The sequence below is a fragment of the Plecotus auritus genome (assembly GCF_963455305.1).
Source record: "Plecotus auritus genome assembly, chromosome: 3".
NCBI lineage: Eukaryota > Metazoa > Chordata > Mammalia > Chiroptera > Vespertilionidae > Plecotus > Plecotus auritus.
This window is the reverse complement of record NC_137772.1, coordinates 123,979,915-123,997,372: the sequence shown is the minus strand read 5'-3', so window position 1 is coordinate 123,997,372 and position 17,458 is coordinate 123,979,915. Positions and strand designations below refer to the sequence as shown.

General features: G+C 43.2%; 1 protein-coding gene across 8 annotated transcripts in view; it reads left to right on the top strand.

Moving 5' to 3' along the window:
* Nucleotides 1–17,458, top strand: part of MTUS2 (microtubule associated scaffold protein 2) — a 611,667-nt gene that overhangs the window by 443,930 nt on the left and 150,279 nt on the right. For all 8 annotated transcript variants that reach the window (XM_080658484.1, XM_080658486.1, XM_080658485.1 and 5 more), the window contains one exon: nt 14,702–14,863. In XM_080658484.1, coding sequence (XP_080514610.1) covers nt 14,702–14,863 — 162 coding nt within the window. The remainder of the gene's footprint in view (nt 1–14,701; nt 14,864–17,458) is intronic.

Here is a 17,458-nt window from a genome sequence, read left to right as displayed (position 1 = left end):
CAGGAGAGGTTCCACTATTGAACAGTCATTAAAGCATTGTTAAGTATTGCCAATAGCATATTTATACAGCCCTCGTTCATTTAAAATATTAATCAAAAATTAGCTATCAGGTATTGTTAAAGAATTAGCTATCAAGCTAAACCCAGCAGGATTTTAGATGTTACTAGTCTCACTTTTCACTATATTTTGATTAAATCGGTCTTTCATTCAGTTAGAGAAGTGGTTCTCAGCTGGGGGTGATTTTGCCCCTAAAGGACATCCTATATAATAAAACCCTAACATGCAAATCGACCAAACAGCTGAACGACTGGCAGAACAACAGGTCGGCTATGAAGCACACTGATCACCAGGGGGCAGATGCTCAATGCAGGAGCTGCCCCCTGCTGGTCAGTGTGCTCACACAGGGGAAGCACCACTCAGCCAGAAGCCGGCTCATGGCTGGCAAGTGCAGCGGTGGTGGTGGGAGCCTCTCCCACCTTTGCTGCAGGCAGGCAGACATCCCCCTAGGGGTCCTGGACTGCGAGAGGGCGCAGGCCAGGCTGAGGGACCCCTGCTGCAAGTGCATGAATTTCGTGCACCAGGCCTCTAGTTTGGTAATGTTTGTCGAGGAACATTGTTTTATTGTCACAACTTGGGAGTGAGCTGGAGGGAGAGATATACTGGGTAGAGACCAGGGATGCTGCCACCCCATCCTACAGTGCATAGGGCTGATATGGTCCATGGCATGGACACTGTCCTGTTGAGAACTCTGAGGTAAAGGGAAAGAGCCCTGAAGTTGCTCTTTAGAAACAAAACCCATATGTTGATAAACAACAAAAAGAAACATGACTATCCTCTTGGACTCTGAAGAGAGAGAGAGTTTTATAGCTCCCAGGAGGGAAGAGAAAATTGTTGGAGCTCAAGTGATGAATATTATGTTGATTTACTAGCTGACACACCTCAATAAAGTCAGTATGCTGTTCATTTCCTAAAAGGCTGTTCAACTTCTTCTCCCTTAAAGTTTTCACATTTCCCAGAAGTTACTGAATGGAAAGGGTTCTTTTTCAGAGCTTAAGAAATCCAGCTGGATGGTACATCCCTTCGGCCCAGCAGCCCTCAATGTGTATAATTATACGGAAAAGGAGTTTGGGGCTCAGTTATGATGATCCATGTTTCAACATTTGACTTGATTTCTTAGGATCTGAACTGGGTTTACAGTTAAATTGTGGCTCATTAAATCTGTGCTTGACAGAGTAATCCATGAGTCCCTCAGACACCTCAAAACAACTAATTTAATGGATCTGTGAAACACAAGGAGACTATATTAGACCACCAAGTCCAAGCTATAGAAATGGAACACCTAAATTTTCTTACTGCTCTGTTAATAAAAGGTGATATGTAAGCCCTTGGTAATTTCTCATATTTCGTAAACCATATTAATAATTATACTAGAATTTAAATCAAGTTAAAATCAGATGATATATTTTAACAACTCTCATATTAAGCATATAATCAAAATGCTTCATTTTAAACATTTTCCCCCAAGGTATCAACTACTAGAAGACTCACACATTGATGAACCAGACTTTTCTGGATGATGGCTCAAGCTTTAGGTATTTCAGATGAGGAGAAGGGATTTACTACAACTGGTCTCATCGATATAAAAAGTTGCTTTTAATTACTCACATGGCTCTTGATATATCATATTAGTCCTTGGTCTTTTAAATAACTAACTCCCATCAATATTTGACTGTGTTCTCTCCTTTGGGAATGTGGCTTGGTGAATATTAAAGAGAATTTTTCAAATCAGAAGGGAGACCTTGAGTCATGCGGTGAAAATTCAGAAGTCTTGGGCTGGGTGATGCTGGCTTCCATCTTTCGTGATTACTTCCGTGACTTTGAAAAGGTATTATCACCCCTGGCCTTTTCTTTCTTTGTTAACCAGCTTGGTCTTTCTTAAAGTAGTTCTGTGACCTAGAGGGGAATTGAGAGGCGGTGTTGTAGAGAAGATGGCATTTGACCGGGCTCTGAGGGAGTGGGAAACTTTCTCATGTCATAGAATGTCACACTCTCAGATGAAGGAAGGCACCATTCATATAGGCCTAATTTCTCTTTCACATTTGTGTCCCTGGACTATGACTCTCATTTTACCAGTTCACCTGTGTCCTTACACCCTATTCCCAGAGTAGAAATAAGAATGAGGACCATCTTTGCTATATATTAGAATTGACTCGAAGAGGAGAGTGCCCAGGAGGGAGCAAGACAGAAAGTAGGGGGACAAAGATTTCCTTCTCTTCCGTGGTCATTGTCAAAAGAATGGGATTTGGGGGAATGATGCCTACCTCTGGGTAACTGGGAAGACTACCACTTGAATCAGTACGACCTTGTGAAGGCAGAGATGACTGTTAGCATCAGTACTGGCTATTTGCAGAAATCATCTGCCCCCATCAATGATCAGGTGGCCTTGAAGATGTCTTAAGGGGACAGGATCTCAAAGTGGGTGCCATTTGGACTTGTGTGGGGCTGAGAGGGAGGTTGCAGACATGACAGCTGATGAAAGAGCTGCTTCTGCTGATGCTGGTACTCGTACTGGTGCTGACCACTAACATTTATTGAGCACCGGGCACTTCGCAAAGTGCTGTATGTGCATTTTCTCATTTAATTATTAGATTAATTTAATGACAGAGGGTAAATACATAAATAATAAGGTATTTCATCAGAGGCTTTTAACTTTTTAAAGAGAATATTGCTAATAACTTTTCAATCTGATGTTGAATTCGGGCAGAGCCTGTGATATCCATGACTCTCCTATGTGGTACTTGTATTATTACTCTTAAGACCTTGCTGTCTTGTCCAATTGGAAGAGCTCAGCAGCTGAGGCCTCACAGCAGAAACTGCCTTCCACCTATAGAAGTGTATCCTGTCAAGTGATGAGGATGCTGAGTATAGAGGAGGATGTGTCCTCTGGTCCAGGGCTAGAATCCCTTACTGAACTCCTGGGTGCTGCATTCAGAAGGATTCTTAGGCCGTGACTTTGTCAGAAGTTATCATTTGCTTTAGGTGAAGTGGGAGTAGTGAAATGCTTGCCACAGGTTTCTCATTTTATTAGGACCTAGGCCTCCAGGGAGATGGATAAAGAATTGCTGTTCTCTCGAGTTGTCTCTTTTTGAAGTCCATTATGGAGAAGGAGCCACACTGACTACATTGGTTGATACAAGAGAAAGAGAAGTGCAAGAGAGATGCTTTAATTCTAATTTTATAGAACAATGATGATGGCATTAATAAGAAAGGATAAGGGGGGTAAGAGGCCAGTATGCAGCTGAGAGAAATGTTTAACTCAATGTTATTCCTCCAAGAGATCTTCCTGAGCCATTCCACCTAATGCAGGTTTTCCCTCCTTCACCCTTGAGATTTTCCTCCAGCTCGGCCCCTCGTGTTTCTTTCTTAACTAATCACAGTTTGTGATGACTTATTTGGCTCTATGTCTGTTTGCAGTCTGGGTGTCACCCCCACTGAAATGTAAGTCAAGTATGTGACAGCAGGCCATATCTGTCCTGGGCCCCTGCCTAGTGTGGAGGCTGGCATATTTCATTGTGACAAGGAAAGAGCTTTGCTGAAATGGTAAGACTTCAGCTCTTTAATATGAGAAATAAAACAAACACCTGAGCTAAAATACGCAGAAGATGAGAAATAAAACATTCCGTAGATAATGTTAATAATTAAACTAAATTTTGCTACCAAGTGATAAATGCTGCCAAATCAATCAATGAAATATGCATCAGTTAGGCAATCGTGCAGCCAGAACATTATACAGCTTGATTGTCTGGGGTTGTTTAAAAATATCAGTGAAGAGAATAGTATCATCATTATAACATGGGTACATATTCAAAATCTGTGAAATGTGTTTTTAAAATTTGACTGTAGTGCCTCATACTATTAATAACTGCTTTGCTTTTCTTCTCTAGCCATTCTCTTAAGAACCTCGTTGTGGTCTGTTTAGTGTTTGTCCTCATTGCCATTCTTTTTTTTTTTACTAAGTTTTTATTGTTCAGATTATTACAGTTGTTCCTCCTTTTTCTCCCCATAGCTCCCCTCCACCTGGTTCCCACCCCACCCATGCCCTTACCCCCCCCTCATTGTCCTCGTCCATAGGTGTTCGATTTTTGTCCAGTCTTTCCCTGCACCCTCCACACCCTCTTCCCCCCAAGAATTATCAGTCCACTCCCTTTCTATGCCCCTGATTCTATTATATTCACCAGTTTATTCTGTTCATCATATATTTTATTCACTCAATTTTTCGATTCACTTGTTGAAAGGTATGTATTTGTTGTCACTTTGTTGTTCATAATTTTTATCTTTACCTTTTTCTTCTTCTTAAAGAATACCCTTCAGCATTTCATATAATAATGGTTTGGTGGTAATGAACTCCTTTAGCTTGTTCTTATCTGTGAAGCTCTTTATATCTGCCCTTCAATTCTGAATTATAGCTTTGCTGGGTAGAGTAATCTTGGTTGTAGGTTCTTGCTATTCATCACTTTGAATATTTCTTGCCACTCCCTTCTGGCCTGCATAGTATCTGTTGAGAAATAAGCTGACAGTCATATGGGTACTCCCTTGTAGATAACTAACTGTTTTTCTCTTGTTGCTTTTAATATTCTCGCTTTGTCTTTTGCCCTTGGCATTTTAATTATGATGTGTCTTGGTGTGGTCCTCTTTGGATTCCTTTTGTTTGGGGTTCTCTGCACTTCCTGGACTTGTAAGTCTATTTCTTTCACCAGGTTGGGGAATTTTTCTGTCATTATTTCTTCAAATAGGTTTTCAATATCTTGCCCTCTCTCTTCTTCTGGTTCCCCTATAATTCGGATGTTGGTACGCTTAAATTTGTCCCAGAGGCTCCTTACACTATCTTCATATTTTTGGATTCTTTTTTCTTTTTGCTTTTCTGGCTGGGTGTTTTTTGCTTCTTTGTATTTCAAATCTTTGACTTGATCCTTGCGATCCTCTAGTCCGCTGTTGGATCTCTGTATATTATTCTTTATTTCAGTCAGTGTTTGCTTAATTTCTAATTGGTCCTTTTTCATATCCTTGAGGATCTCACTAAATTTCTTGGAGGTTTCTAGAAGATTCTTGAGTAACCTTATAACTGAGGTTTTGAACTCTATATCCAGTCGTTTGCTTTCCTCCATTTCTTTCATTTGTGACCTGTTTCTTTGTCTCCACATTTTGGCTGCTTCCCTGTGTTGATAGAGTGGCTTTGTGTGCTAGGTGTCCTATAGGGACCAGTGGCTCAGCCTCCCCAGTCACCTGAGGTGGAAGCTCTTGGTGCACCCCTTTGTGGGCTGTGTGCACAGTCTTGTTGTAGTTAAGCCTTGATTGCTGTTGATATCACAGGGCAGAATTGACCCCCAGACCAATTGGCTGTGAGGACCAGTTGTGTCTACAATGGGAGAACTTCTGTGCTGGAGACACCCTTATGGGGCAGGACTTGCTTCAGTCGGGCTTTGGTGTTCACTGAGTCTGCCCCCTGAGTGTGTCTCTTATGGATCTGAAGAGTTGTAATCTAGTGTCGTCTCACTTTGACCACTGGGTTAAATGGCTCTTGGATCTCCAAGGAGGTGCTAAGTCAGGCCCTGCCTGAGGCCACCCAGCAGGAGCTACAGAGAGATCTGCAGTTTCCTCCTCTTAGTTTGGGGTTTGGAGGTTCACAGATGAGGCGCAGCTGTGAAGCAATGCAGGCTGCTGATGAGACTTAGGCCTTCTTTTGGAAGCTCTGGGGTTCTTTGACCCAGCTGCAGTTTGTAAGGTTAGGTTGCAAAAGGCCAGGTCATTCATATGCAAACACCTCTGCGCACAGCTTGGGTGGGATTGTAAATTGGGTGGTGTGTGGTCTCAGGGAATCACTGGGTGGTGCAAACAGCAATGGTTGCCTGTTGGCCCTGCCCTGGATAGGTCCCTGGGTCTCTGTGCTGCGGCCCCGTGCAAGAACAATGAACGCTGCGACCACCTCTGAGAGAAAGTCGCCCTTATGTTCCGGCCCGATGCCAGACAGTCCAGTTTCTCCCCATATGAGTCTGGGTCCCCAGAGTCTCACCCAGTACTGGAATTCAGATCAGTTGGGAGTTTGTATCTCCCTCCCGATTGAAAAAGACCACAGTGTACTTAGTTGCCAGCCTGTTTCCGTGCACGCCTCCATACCTTCGCTCTTCCGTACTTCTGCACCTCTTACCAGTCTAGATGCACTTTTCTCTTTCCTTCTTGTTGTAGAACTTCTTCTCAGCCAGCTTTCCCATGGTTCTGGATGATATCCGTTTTTTCTTTTAGTATTGATGTGGTTGTGCGAGACAACAAGTTCAGGTGTTTACATATGCCGCCATCTTGGTTCCTCTCCATTGCCATTCTTTCTTCTTTTTAAAATATAGAATCAGTGATTGGCATTCCCAATAAATGAAGTCACAGAAAGGTATTAGAATTTGGCCCAGAAAACCCTAACTTTTCATCGTGACTTCAGTTACAGTCATAATTATCCTATGGAGTGGTTAGGGTGATCAGGCAGGCAGGCAGAGTGGTTAGGGGTGATCAGGCAGGCAAGCAGAGGCAGTTAGGGGCAATCAGGCAGGCAGGCGAGCAGTTAGGGGCAATCAATCAGGCAGGCGAGTGGTAAGGGGCGATCAGGCAGGCAGGCAGAGGCGATTAGGGGCAATGAGGCAGGCAGGCAGAGTGGTTAGGGGCAATCAAGCAGGCAGGCAAGCGAGCAGTTAGGAGCCAGTGGTCCTGGATTGTGAGAGGGATGGCCGACTAAAATCATATGTCCACACAAACTTATACATGAATGTTCATAACAGTATCATTCATAATTGTCAAAAAAGTAGGAACAACCCAAATGTCCATCAGCTAATGAATGAATAACCAAAAGGGATCTACAAGCTACCCCTGCAGGATTGGGCCTAAACCAGCAGTCAGACATTCCCCTGAGGGGTCCCAGGTTGTGAGAGGGTGCAGGCCAGGCTGAGGGACTCCCCCTGCCACACCCATGCATGAATTTCGTGCACCGGGCCTCTAGTTTCATATAAATGGAATCATTCAAGATGTGGCTTTTTGTACTGGTCTTCTTTCATTTATTAATCTTCACCCGAAGGTATTTTTTCCATTTATTTTTAGAGATAGTGGAAGGGAAGAGTAGAGCTAGAAAGAAACATAGATGTTAGAGAGACACATCAATTGGTTACCTCCCACATGCACCCTGATCAGGGCCGGGATAAGCCTGCAACCAAGGTACTAGCCCAGGGGTGGGCAAACTTTTTGACTCGAGGGCCACAATGGGTTCTTAAACTGGACCGGAGGGCCGGAACAAAAGCATGGATGGAGTGTTTGTGTGAACTAATATAAATTCAAAGTAAACATCATTACATAAAAGGGTACGGTCTTTTTTTTTATTTCAATAATTTTATTCATTTCAAACATTTTAACAAGAAGAATGTAAACACTAATTATTATAATTTGAAACTTCAAAAAATGGAGGAATCATAGCACAATAACATACCTTATATTGAAGATGGCAAAGGCAAAATAAAATTGCCTAACAAAGGCAAGGTACAAAAGCCTTTCAAATTAAACTTAAATATAATAAAATAATTTAAAACTAAAACAAATAGAAAAGAACAAAATGTGTAAACAGTAAATTAAACATTTTCTTTAGTGCAACTTCCAAATTATGCCCGGGACGTAGATGTAGATGGCAATGTAGACTGGGTTGAAAGGTTTTTGGTCTTTAAAACATCAACTTCAGTGGGAACAGTGTTGTTGGTCTCCTTTTTAGCTAATGCTCTGATACTGTGCTCTCCAGGGTCGTGTCTCCCTACATCACCACGATAACGTGTCTATGCATTCCCAGGGTGATGTCGGGGGGACGCGTTCGTGGGCATTACAAGGAGCCTCTGGAAGATTGAGAGGTTGTTTTTTCTACTGAATGGGTGGATATAAATCCGCCCACTCAGAAGAAGGAGCTGCGACCGTGTTTCCCGATGTTGCCATGTTAACACTGCTGCTGGTGAAGGAGCGGAGGGGAGAGCAAGAGAACCCTCTGCTCTTTCGGCTCCGCAGGCCGGATAGAACAGCGGAACGGGCTGGATCCGGCCCGTGGGCTGTAGTTTGCCCACGGCTGTACTAGCCCTTGACCAAAATTGAACCTATGACCCTTCAGTCCTAGGACCTATGCTCTAACTACTGAGCAAAACTGGCTAGGGCTGATCTTCTTTCATTTAGCATAATGTTTTTAAAGATTGGTCCATATTGTAGCTTGTAGATCCCATTTGGTTATCCACGCATTAGCTGATGGACATTTGGGTTGTTCCTACTTTTTTGACAATTATGAATGGTACTGTTATGAACATTCATGTATAAGTTTGTGTGGACATATGATTTTAGTTCTCTTGGGCACATACCTAACAGTGGAACTGCTGGGTCATATGATAACTATATTTAGCATTTTGAGGAACTTCCAAACTGTTTTCCAAAGCAGTTGCACCATATTACAATCCCACCAATTTTTCCACATCTTCATCAACACTTGTTATTATCTGTATTTTTTTTTATTATAGCCATCCTAGTGGGTTTAAAGTTTCCCTAGTGACTAATGACATTGGGCATCTTTTCATATACTTATTGGCTATCTATATACCTTCTTTGGAGAAATGTCTATTCAAATCCAAGGCTCATTTTTAATTGGCTTATTTGTCTTTTTATTGTTGAGTTATAAAGGCTCTTTATATATTCTGGATACTAGACCCTTATCAGATATGTGATTTGCAGATATTTTCTTCAATTCTATGAGTTGTTATTTCACTTTATTAATAGTGTCATCTGAAGCACAAATATTTTTATTTTGATGAAGTCTAACATAATTTTTTCTTCAGTTACTTTTGTTTTAGGTGTCATATGTAAGAAACAATTCCCTGGGCTCCTGAGTTCCTGCCTAGAGTAGAGCTACCAAGAATATCAGACCACCCAGAGCACCTGTGTTAGGTGATTTATGGTCAACAAATAAACTCTTGCTATAAGTTACTGATTTGGGGGTGGTTAGTGTATGGGACCTTTACATACAACATCTGGCAATGCAGATATGGCAGAGAAAATGAACTACCCAATATACAGGGCTGGGACAATTGGCTATCTGTACAGCAAACAACTATAACAAATCTGATCTCTGCCCAGTGCCCCATTCCAGGTGAATTAATTATCTAAATATGAAAAATAAAACTTTAAACTTTTAGAAGAATACACAGGGGAACCTCTTTATGATATCAGATAGGGAATGAAAGGCTAAAACACACAAAGTACAAATCCAGTGAAAAAAGACTGAGAAAAAATCAAGTGCATTAAAATGGAAGAAGACTTCTGAATAAAGGCACATAAGTGTGAAGACAAGCCATTTGAAATATATACCAATAAAGCATCAGTATGCAGAATATTCAGAGAACTATATGTCAATTAGAAAGACAAAACACTTCAGTAGAAAAATGGGCAAAAGTTATGAAGGAGCATCTTATAAAAGAAAAAACTTGAAGAGCCCATACCTATGTGAAAAAATAAAAAGTTCAATCTCACTACCTGTCAGAGACTTATAAATTAAAACTGATATAATTACTAATTAATTAAAGTATGACAGTCACTGCCTGTGTTTGGTGTGAATCTGTGAATCGCAGCCAGCGATTTGAAAAAATTGTGAATCTCTAGGGAAGCTGAACGCTCAGGCCCTCTGTCTGAGCCACTTCCCGGGTAATGGAATTGGCGATATGCTGTACTTCTCCAGCTTGGTGGTTCGTTCTGTTGCTCTTCTCACCTTTCTCTTTATCAGGAGTAGTTCATCAGTTTGTAAAGACAGTCAAGCTGCAGTTTCTATCAGATCTACTTCAGCCTTTTCCTTTATTCTCATTGAGAGCAGCTCTTCTGATATTAACCCTTAAACACTTTCCAAGATCCTGTGGAAAACTGATTTGCTGTGATGACTAGCCACTGAATTTAAAAGGGACCTGTAAGTGTTAATAAAATATCAGAGAGTCCCAGACACTACTCTACGCATTTTCTTATACTAACTCCTGCAACAGCTTTTTAAAAATTCACTTGAATTAGTTCTTGTAACTCTCACATTACTTGTGTGAGCTCCATTACCATTCTCCCCACTTACAAATGAGGGAGTAGAGGTGCAGAGGTGGGAGGCAGAGGCAGTGGTTCCCACAGCTGCTTGGCTCTCTTCCGGGTCTACATCATTTACCACCTGGCTCATGCAGGCAAAGGTAGGTTCCGGTTGGTTGGGGATGAGATGACTGAATTAGACACACAAGTCACCTCCAACGGCTGAATTCTCCAAAAAAAAAAAAATTTCCTGGTTCACACAGGTGTAGTTTGTTTATTTCCAGTTCTTTTCTTCCTCTTAGTAAACAACAGTTTCCTATTGTCTGCATTGTTATGAAGTACCCAGAGCATTTGTGGAACTCAGTACCACTTTAGAGTACCTTTCTTAAAAAAAAAAATTTCAGTTAAAGTTGGCATTCAATATTCAGTCTCAACATGGCTTCTTCTCTGTATCATCCTATCTAATAAAAGAGTAATATGCAAATTGACCACACCTCTGCTACACCCACAAGCCACGCCCACCAGCCATGCCCACCAGCCAATCAGGAGCGAATATGCAAATAAACCCAAACCAAGATGGCTGTGGCCACAGAGAGCAGGAGGGAGGCTTGGGTTTCCCCGGCAATGGAGGAACCAAGCTTTCCACCTGCCCTTGACGGCCCAGGCCTCCACTCCAGGCTACAAAGTTTCAATAATAGAAGATAAATAAATCCCAACAAAAATGGTGGCAGCCACGGAGCTGGAGAGAGCAGGAGGCTAGGGTTGCCCCCGGCGATGGAGGAAGCCAAGCTTCTTCAGCCTTGGCCTGCTTTGGCCTTTGCTTAAGGCTACAAAGTTTCAATTATAGAAGATAAATAAATACCAACAGAAATGGCTGCCACCACGGAGCAAGCAGAAGGCTTGGCTCCACTCCAGGCTACAAAGTTTCAATTATAGTGATAAATAAATCCCAGATACCAGGGCCCATGCTTGGGTCCCCAGGGGGCAGGGCTGGCCTGCAAACCACCACAGGCCCCTCGCCCAGGCCGCCCCACACCCCAAGGGAACCCCCACCCTGATCCGGGACACCATTCAGGGCAAACCAGCTGGCCCCCACCCATGCACCAGACCGCTATCCTATCTAATAAAAGAGTAATATGCAGATTGAACATCACTCCAACACACAAGATGGCTGCCCCCATGTGGTCAAAGATCCTGCCCCCATGTGGACACAAGATGGCCACCACAAGATGGCCAGCAAGGGAGGGCAGTTGGGAGGGACCAGGCCTGCAAGGGAGGGCAGTTGTGGGTGATCAGGCCAGCAGGGGAAGGCAGTTGGGAGGGACCAGGCCTGCAAGGGAGGGCAGTTGGGGGTGATCAAGCCTGCAGGGAAAGGCAGTTAGGGATGACCAGGCTGGCAGAGGAGGGAAGTTGGGGCAAGCCGGCAGAGGAGAGCAGTTGGGGGGGACCAGGCCTGCAGGGGAGGGCAGTTGGGGGTGACCGGGCCTGCGGGGAAGGGAAGTTGGATGTGACCCAGGCCTGCAGGAGAGAGCAGTTGGGGGGTACCAGGCCTGCAGGGGAGGGCAGTTAGTGGTGACCAGGACTGCAGGGGAGGGCAGTTAGGGGCAAACAGGCTGGCAGGGGAGCAGTTAGGCATCAATCAGGCTGGCAAGGGAGTGGTTAGGGGGTGATCAGGCTGGCAGGCAGAAGCGGTTAGGGGTAATCAGGAAGGCAGGCAAGTGAGCAGTTGGGAGCCAGCATTCCTGGATTGTGAGAGGGATGTCCGACTGCCCATTTACCGGGATCGGGCCTAAACGGGCAGCCGGACATCCCTCAAGGAGTCCCAGATTGGAGGGGTGCAGGCTGGGCTGAGGGACACCCCCCCCTTTGCATGAATTTCATGCACCAGGCCTCTAGTCTATATATATAAAAACCTAAGCGACCAAATGACTGAACAACCTAACAACTGGTTGACTGGTCGCTATGACATTCACTGACCACCAGGGGGCATACGCTCAATGCAGGAGCTGCCCCCTGGTGGTCAGTGCACTCCCACAGCAGGAGTGCCATTCAGCTGACCAACCAGCACCAGACACCGGGCTCATGGCTGACAAGTGCAGCTGTGGCAGCATGAGCCTCTCCCGCCTCCACGCTACTTAGCAGCGGCAGTGGTGGCAGGCGCAGAGGGGCTGCGATGAGCAGGAGCGGCACTGGACCCACGCTCGGGCTCCTCCCGGCTCACTACTACAACTGTCGGGGGATGTTGGACTGCCTGTTTTGGCCCGATCGGGTCCCCTGAGGGGTCCAGGATGCAAGAGAGTGCAGGCCAGGCTGAGAGACCACACTGGTGCACAAATCTGTGCACCAGGCCTCTAGTTGGTTATAGAGGTCTGGCCGTCTAGTCTTTAGGTGGTTCTCAGGGGTGGTGGTTTTATAATTTAGTTGTAATTCTGATGTGGTCGGGAGAGTAGGTGAGCACAGGTTTACCACTCTGAAATCTTGACCCGAGGTCTCTCAAGTACTTTTCACTTGCTAAGTAATGTTTTTTAATTCCTGGTGCTCTTAAGCTGGTCTTCAAAGAATGGTACCATTTATTGCCAGCTGTGTCCCATAACAATGTATAGGAATAGAGTTTTATTTTATTATGTTATTTTATTTTACTTTATTTTATTTTTGGTAATCCAAGACCTCTCTCAGAAGGGAGTGCACAGCTTCCTTAACACTTCATACTTCAGACAGATTTCTTTCCCAGCCTGGAAGTTGCCAAATCTCAAAATGGACATGTTCATTGAATAATAAATTTCATGTAAGAGAATGATGCTGGGAGCAAGAGGGTTTGATAAAAAGACATTTGAACTTTACAAATGACAAAAACATTTCCCTTCTTGAGAAATTTTAATGGCTTGTTAAATAAAAGACTGTGTGAAAGATTTTGTGCTCAATTCAGCTTCTACTACATGTTTTGGTGAATAGATTATTTTAGCAGTACTGTCTGCAGTGGTCTAAACATGAGGTAATTCCATGTGAAATATTTCCAGTGGCCGAGTTCCATCTGAAATGTCCTACAATCCCCCAGAGACTGTCTAAGCTCCAGGATAGACTGGTGAGCCTGCCCTGATTCAGAAGCAAACACTCACTGTTCTGCAGGTTACAGTGCCCATTTTCCTGATGAGGTTTGGATCAAACATGTGCTTGCTTTCTTAGCTGACATCCACCACACAGTGCAGATCCTTTGGGTAGAGTTTCAATTCATCTGTTCTGTTTGCATAGATCAAAGGCATTCTGCTAGCACTGTTCAGAGCTCTTTAAATCCTTGCACAATGTATTAAAAGAGGTATAGGGTAGGTTCTGCGTTAGGAAATGGCACGTTCTTTATTTTTCCTTTCTAAATACACTTTTCTTTAGAAACAAAACAAATTTCACCCATTTTTAAACAGACTCAGGTCTTCAGAAGGGGGAAAGTGGTTGAAATTCTTACTCTAAGTGGTTGAATACAATTCCTGGATGATTTGAACATTAAAGCCATTTTAATAATGTTATTTTCATGCAGGCTCTATCTAAATAGAATGTTATGACTATCATTTTAAAATGATGAAAACAAAAAAAGTTAATCTTTCACTAAAATTCCGTATACTTCTTCCAGCTGTCATTGCTTATTTTCCACAGGAAATGGTCGTGTTCCTATGACTGGATGGCTTTATCCCAAACAAGCAGTAATCTTAGTACCTTAAGACTCTCTGTTTAATTTAGTAAATTAGGCCTCTCAGCTGTACTCAGAGGTGTATTTAGAAGATTTTTCCTTTAATAGGAACTAGATGGTGGTGTCACTGTCTGTAGGTTTGGAAAGATCTAGAAGAGTTTGGGCCACAACCGCATTATGCATTTAAACCTGACACATGCCCCAATTTGCCATACTTTCAGAATGTCAGAGCAGTCAGTCACAAATACGCCGTCTTATAGAGACTCTGCTTCTGTATTGAATAGTAAATGGAAATTATCCACATATGACTTCTGTCTAGGCTCTAATTCAGGGTCCTCTCAGTTTGGCCTCAGCTTTTCGAGAAAAAGCTTCTTGAGTTTCAAAGGGATTCTCTGTGTCCAAGTTTCCCCCGTCTCCCTTCATCCCAAGCCTCTTATTCTGAAGGTGGAATTAGCTGGGTCCAAGGGAGCTCTGCATAAACAGCCTAGTGGAGCACGTTTAAGTCCTATTCTCACCCCTCCTGAGCCCCTCACATGGGTTTCTAAGAAAGGGTTAGAGTTACCAGATAAGCGCATATCATATATAGTTACACAGCCACGTAGCTATAGATACAGGTGTATGTGTGTGGGGGGGGGGAGGGAAGGGGTGGCTTGTGTGTGCATTTGTGTAAAGTCTCTGGACTGAGGCTGCTCTTGACTTTTGTGGAGCCCCTGCCCAGGAGATTTAAATGGCAGACTTTTATGTGGTGTCTGAAGGGAACTTTTTTTCACAGCTGGCCCTGGAAAATTGCTTTTCAGGGCTACTCACTGAGAGATCAAGTTCCAAAGTGGGATTGGTTGGCAACTGCAAATGGCAGTGGGGTCCATGCATTTTTCATGAAGTTATAATTAGCCTGCTATCTGCCTCCTGCAGGTTCAGCCTTTGGGAATGAAGAGCAGCCAGCCCTGAAAGCAGCCCTGCCTTCCAAAGATGCACCCAAGGGAGCAGGTCGCGCTGCCCCTCCGGCGACCTCCAGTGTCACTGCCCCCCGCAGGAGTTTGCTTCCAGCACCAAAATCCACAGCCACGCCTGCTGGTAAGACTTTCTGCATTAACTGTCTTTGGAAAGTCTCTCTGCACATCAGTTATTTAGATGGGATGATAGATGAGTTTTAAATGGCATTTAAAGTTAGTAATGATTATTATAATACCAGTGTTTTTTAAGGCACATTCATTTTTCATGTTTAAATCATCACAACTGCCTTTCACTCTTTTGATGGTAAAATAAACAAGAATCAAGCTATTTTAGGCCAGATTGGCATTTGTCTGGGGGAAGCAGACGCTGACAAAATCACTGCAAGGACTGTGGGAGCAAGATCCGGTCTGTGCCTCCAGGAGAGAGTCCCAGAACCCCAGGGGGACCCGCTGCCTCTCCGGGGACCCAGGATGCTGTTGCCCCTGCTGGGTCCAGGCTTGTGTCACCAAAGCTGGAATCCTGGGATCAAGAGCTACCTCAGAAGGGCTGACCCAGAGCCACGCTTTGCCTGCTGGATCCAGAACATGCCCTGTCCCTCCACACCTATGAAGCTAGTGACCGGACGCAGGAAACTCAACTGATGCAAACATAGGACAAGCAAAGATGTTTGTCAGCGAAAACTGCCGGAGCAACCCAAGTGTGGCCCCTGCCTCGCTGGCTCCTCCCCTATCTCACACACAGGTATCTGTGCGCCTGCAGGGATGTCCAAGGATTAGTTAGCCCTCCAGCTTCCACACATAGGAAGGCACACTAACAGGGAGGGAGAATGGATGTTGGGCCCTAATTCACCGAAGAGCAAGATCTGTGATGGTGACACAATAATTTGTTTTGTTCCGCTGCCTTAGATAAGGAGACCACACCACTGTGGAAAAACCCAGAGAAACTGGAATTGAGTTATCAGGTGTGAACTGGGAAAACAAAGCAGGAAGCTCTTTTAAAGATTTTAGGACTTTTCTTTTAATCTAACTCCAGCACCTGAGGCTTCCTTGTATTTCAAAATTATTGTTGTCAATAGAAATTTTATTACTGAATTTTAGCATTTCGTCTATGCCACTGGTTTGAATTTCTAATTTAAATGAAATCTAGCTTCTAAAATGAAGTCAGCTTCCGCATTGCCTCGTTTGTTCATAATCAAGCTAATTAAAAAAGTAGAAGGTAGGCACGCAGGATATAGTTAAATCCCAAATAATTGAATTTCTGAGCACTGTGAGGTGTTTGGGTTATTTTAATTACTTGGGTCGTGCCAACAGAACTGTGAGGCTTTGCTTCCTTCCCTTGGTGACTGCAGCCTAGTGTGGCAAACTCTTGCACCTTTGGGTCATCTGCTCATTGCTGTCATCCAGGATTGTAGGTGCCACATATGCCCACAATAGGACATACCCTGGGTGTCCTGGGGCTGCCTCCTTAAACTTGATTCCTGGTGTGAGCTTTTTTTGTGAGAGACGTTTTTTCTGGTTCATTTATTCAGCGAACACCTTAGTGCTCGCTTTAAGCCACAGGTGACTTGGATTTGAGGATAATTAGAATCGCCCTTCCCTAGAGGGGCTCAGAATGAGGTGCACAGATTTGTAAACAAATAATTAGAGTGAGAGCAAGATATTTGTAATCTTACCCGCTGGAATCCAGTTCATTCTAGCAGACCAAGAATTTATAGTAAGATGGATTGAGAAACAAGTGACCTGAGAAAGCTTAAATTAAAAATAAATAGGTTTTATTATTTACTTTATCCCTGTCTGTTTTCATTTATTTAATTATTTCTTAATTTATTTTGTATTTAATGACTTTCTAATTTCAGAAAAGACCCAAGATAGCATGCAGTAAAGGGACCATAAAAACATAGGTACAGGGATAAAAATCCAAGTAACACAAAAGAGAAAATCCTAGGCTTGGAGCTTCCTGACCACAAGGGCAAACCAAGAAACAAAATCAGGGGAAGAGCCTGTCACGTTATCCAAAGAGAAATTCATTTTCTAGCACAAATTGTTAAGATTTTAAACCTTTGACTTAAAAAAAAATTGTGGTGAACAACATAATAGACAATAACTTTAATTGTATGTTTTTAAAGCATCTTTTCTGAAAATGAAATAATTAGAAATTAGTTTAAAATGTTGGAATAGGAAATGCCTTTCTCAACATGACATGAAACCTGGAAACATTTTTTAAAATGATAGATTCAACTACACAAAAATTTAAAACTTTTATGAAAGACATAAAAAGACAATAAAAGACATCATGGAGGTAAAAAGGATGATAAACAGATAGAAAATGCTGCAACAAAGTGTTAATATACATGCAATTGAAAGAATGCCTAAAAATCAATAGGAAAAAATACAACTTAATTTGAAAAATGGGTAAAAGATATTCATGTGTAATTCACACAGTGGAAATGCAGAGTGGTCAATGGCCATAAACATCTGGGGATTCTCTGTGTACTGTTCAATATGCTTAGGGATTTGTGTACTCTACCTTGTTTAGTTCTGGAGGAAATGGGGCTTAGAGGAATTAAGTAAACCCCTTACCCAGGGTCATATAGCTTCTATGGAGCAGAGCAGGCATTAATCCACGTCATCTGACTTAAAACCTATGTACTTAACCGTGGCTGACACTGCTGCTTAGATGTCCTTACTCAGAGGGAGGCCAATTAATTACAGTCAT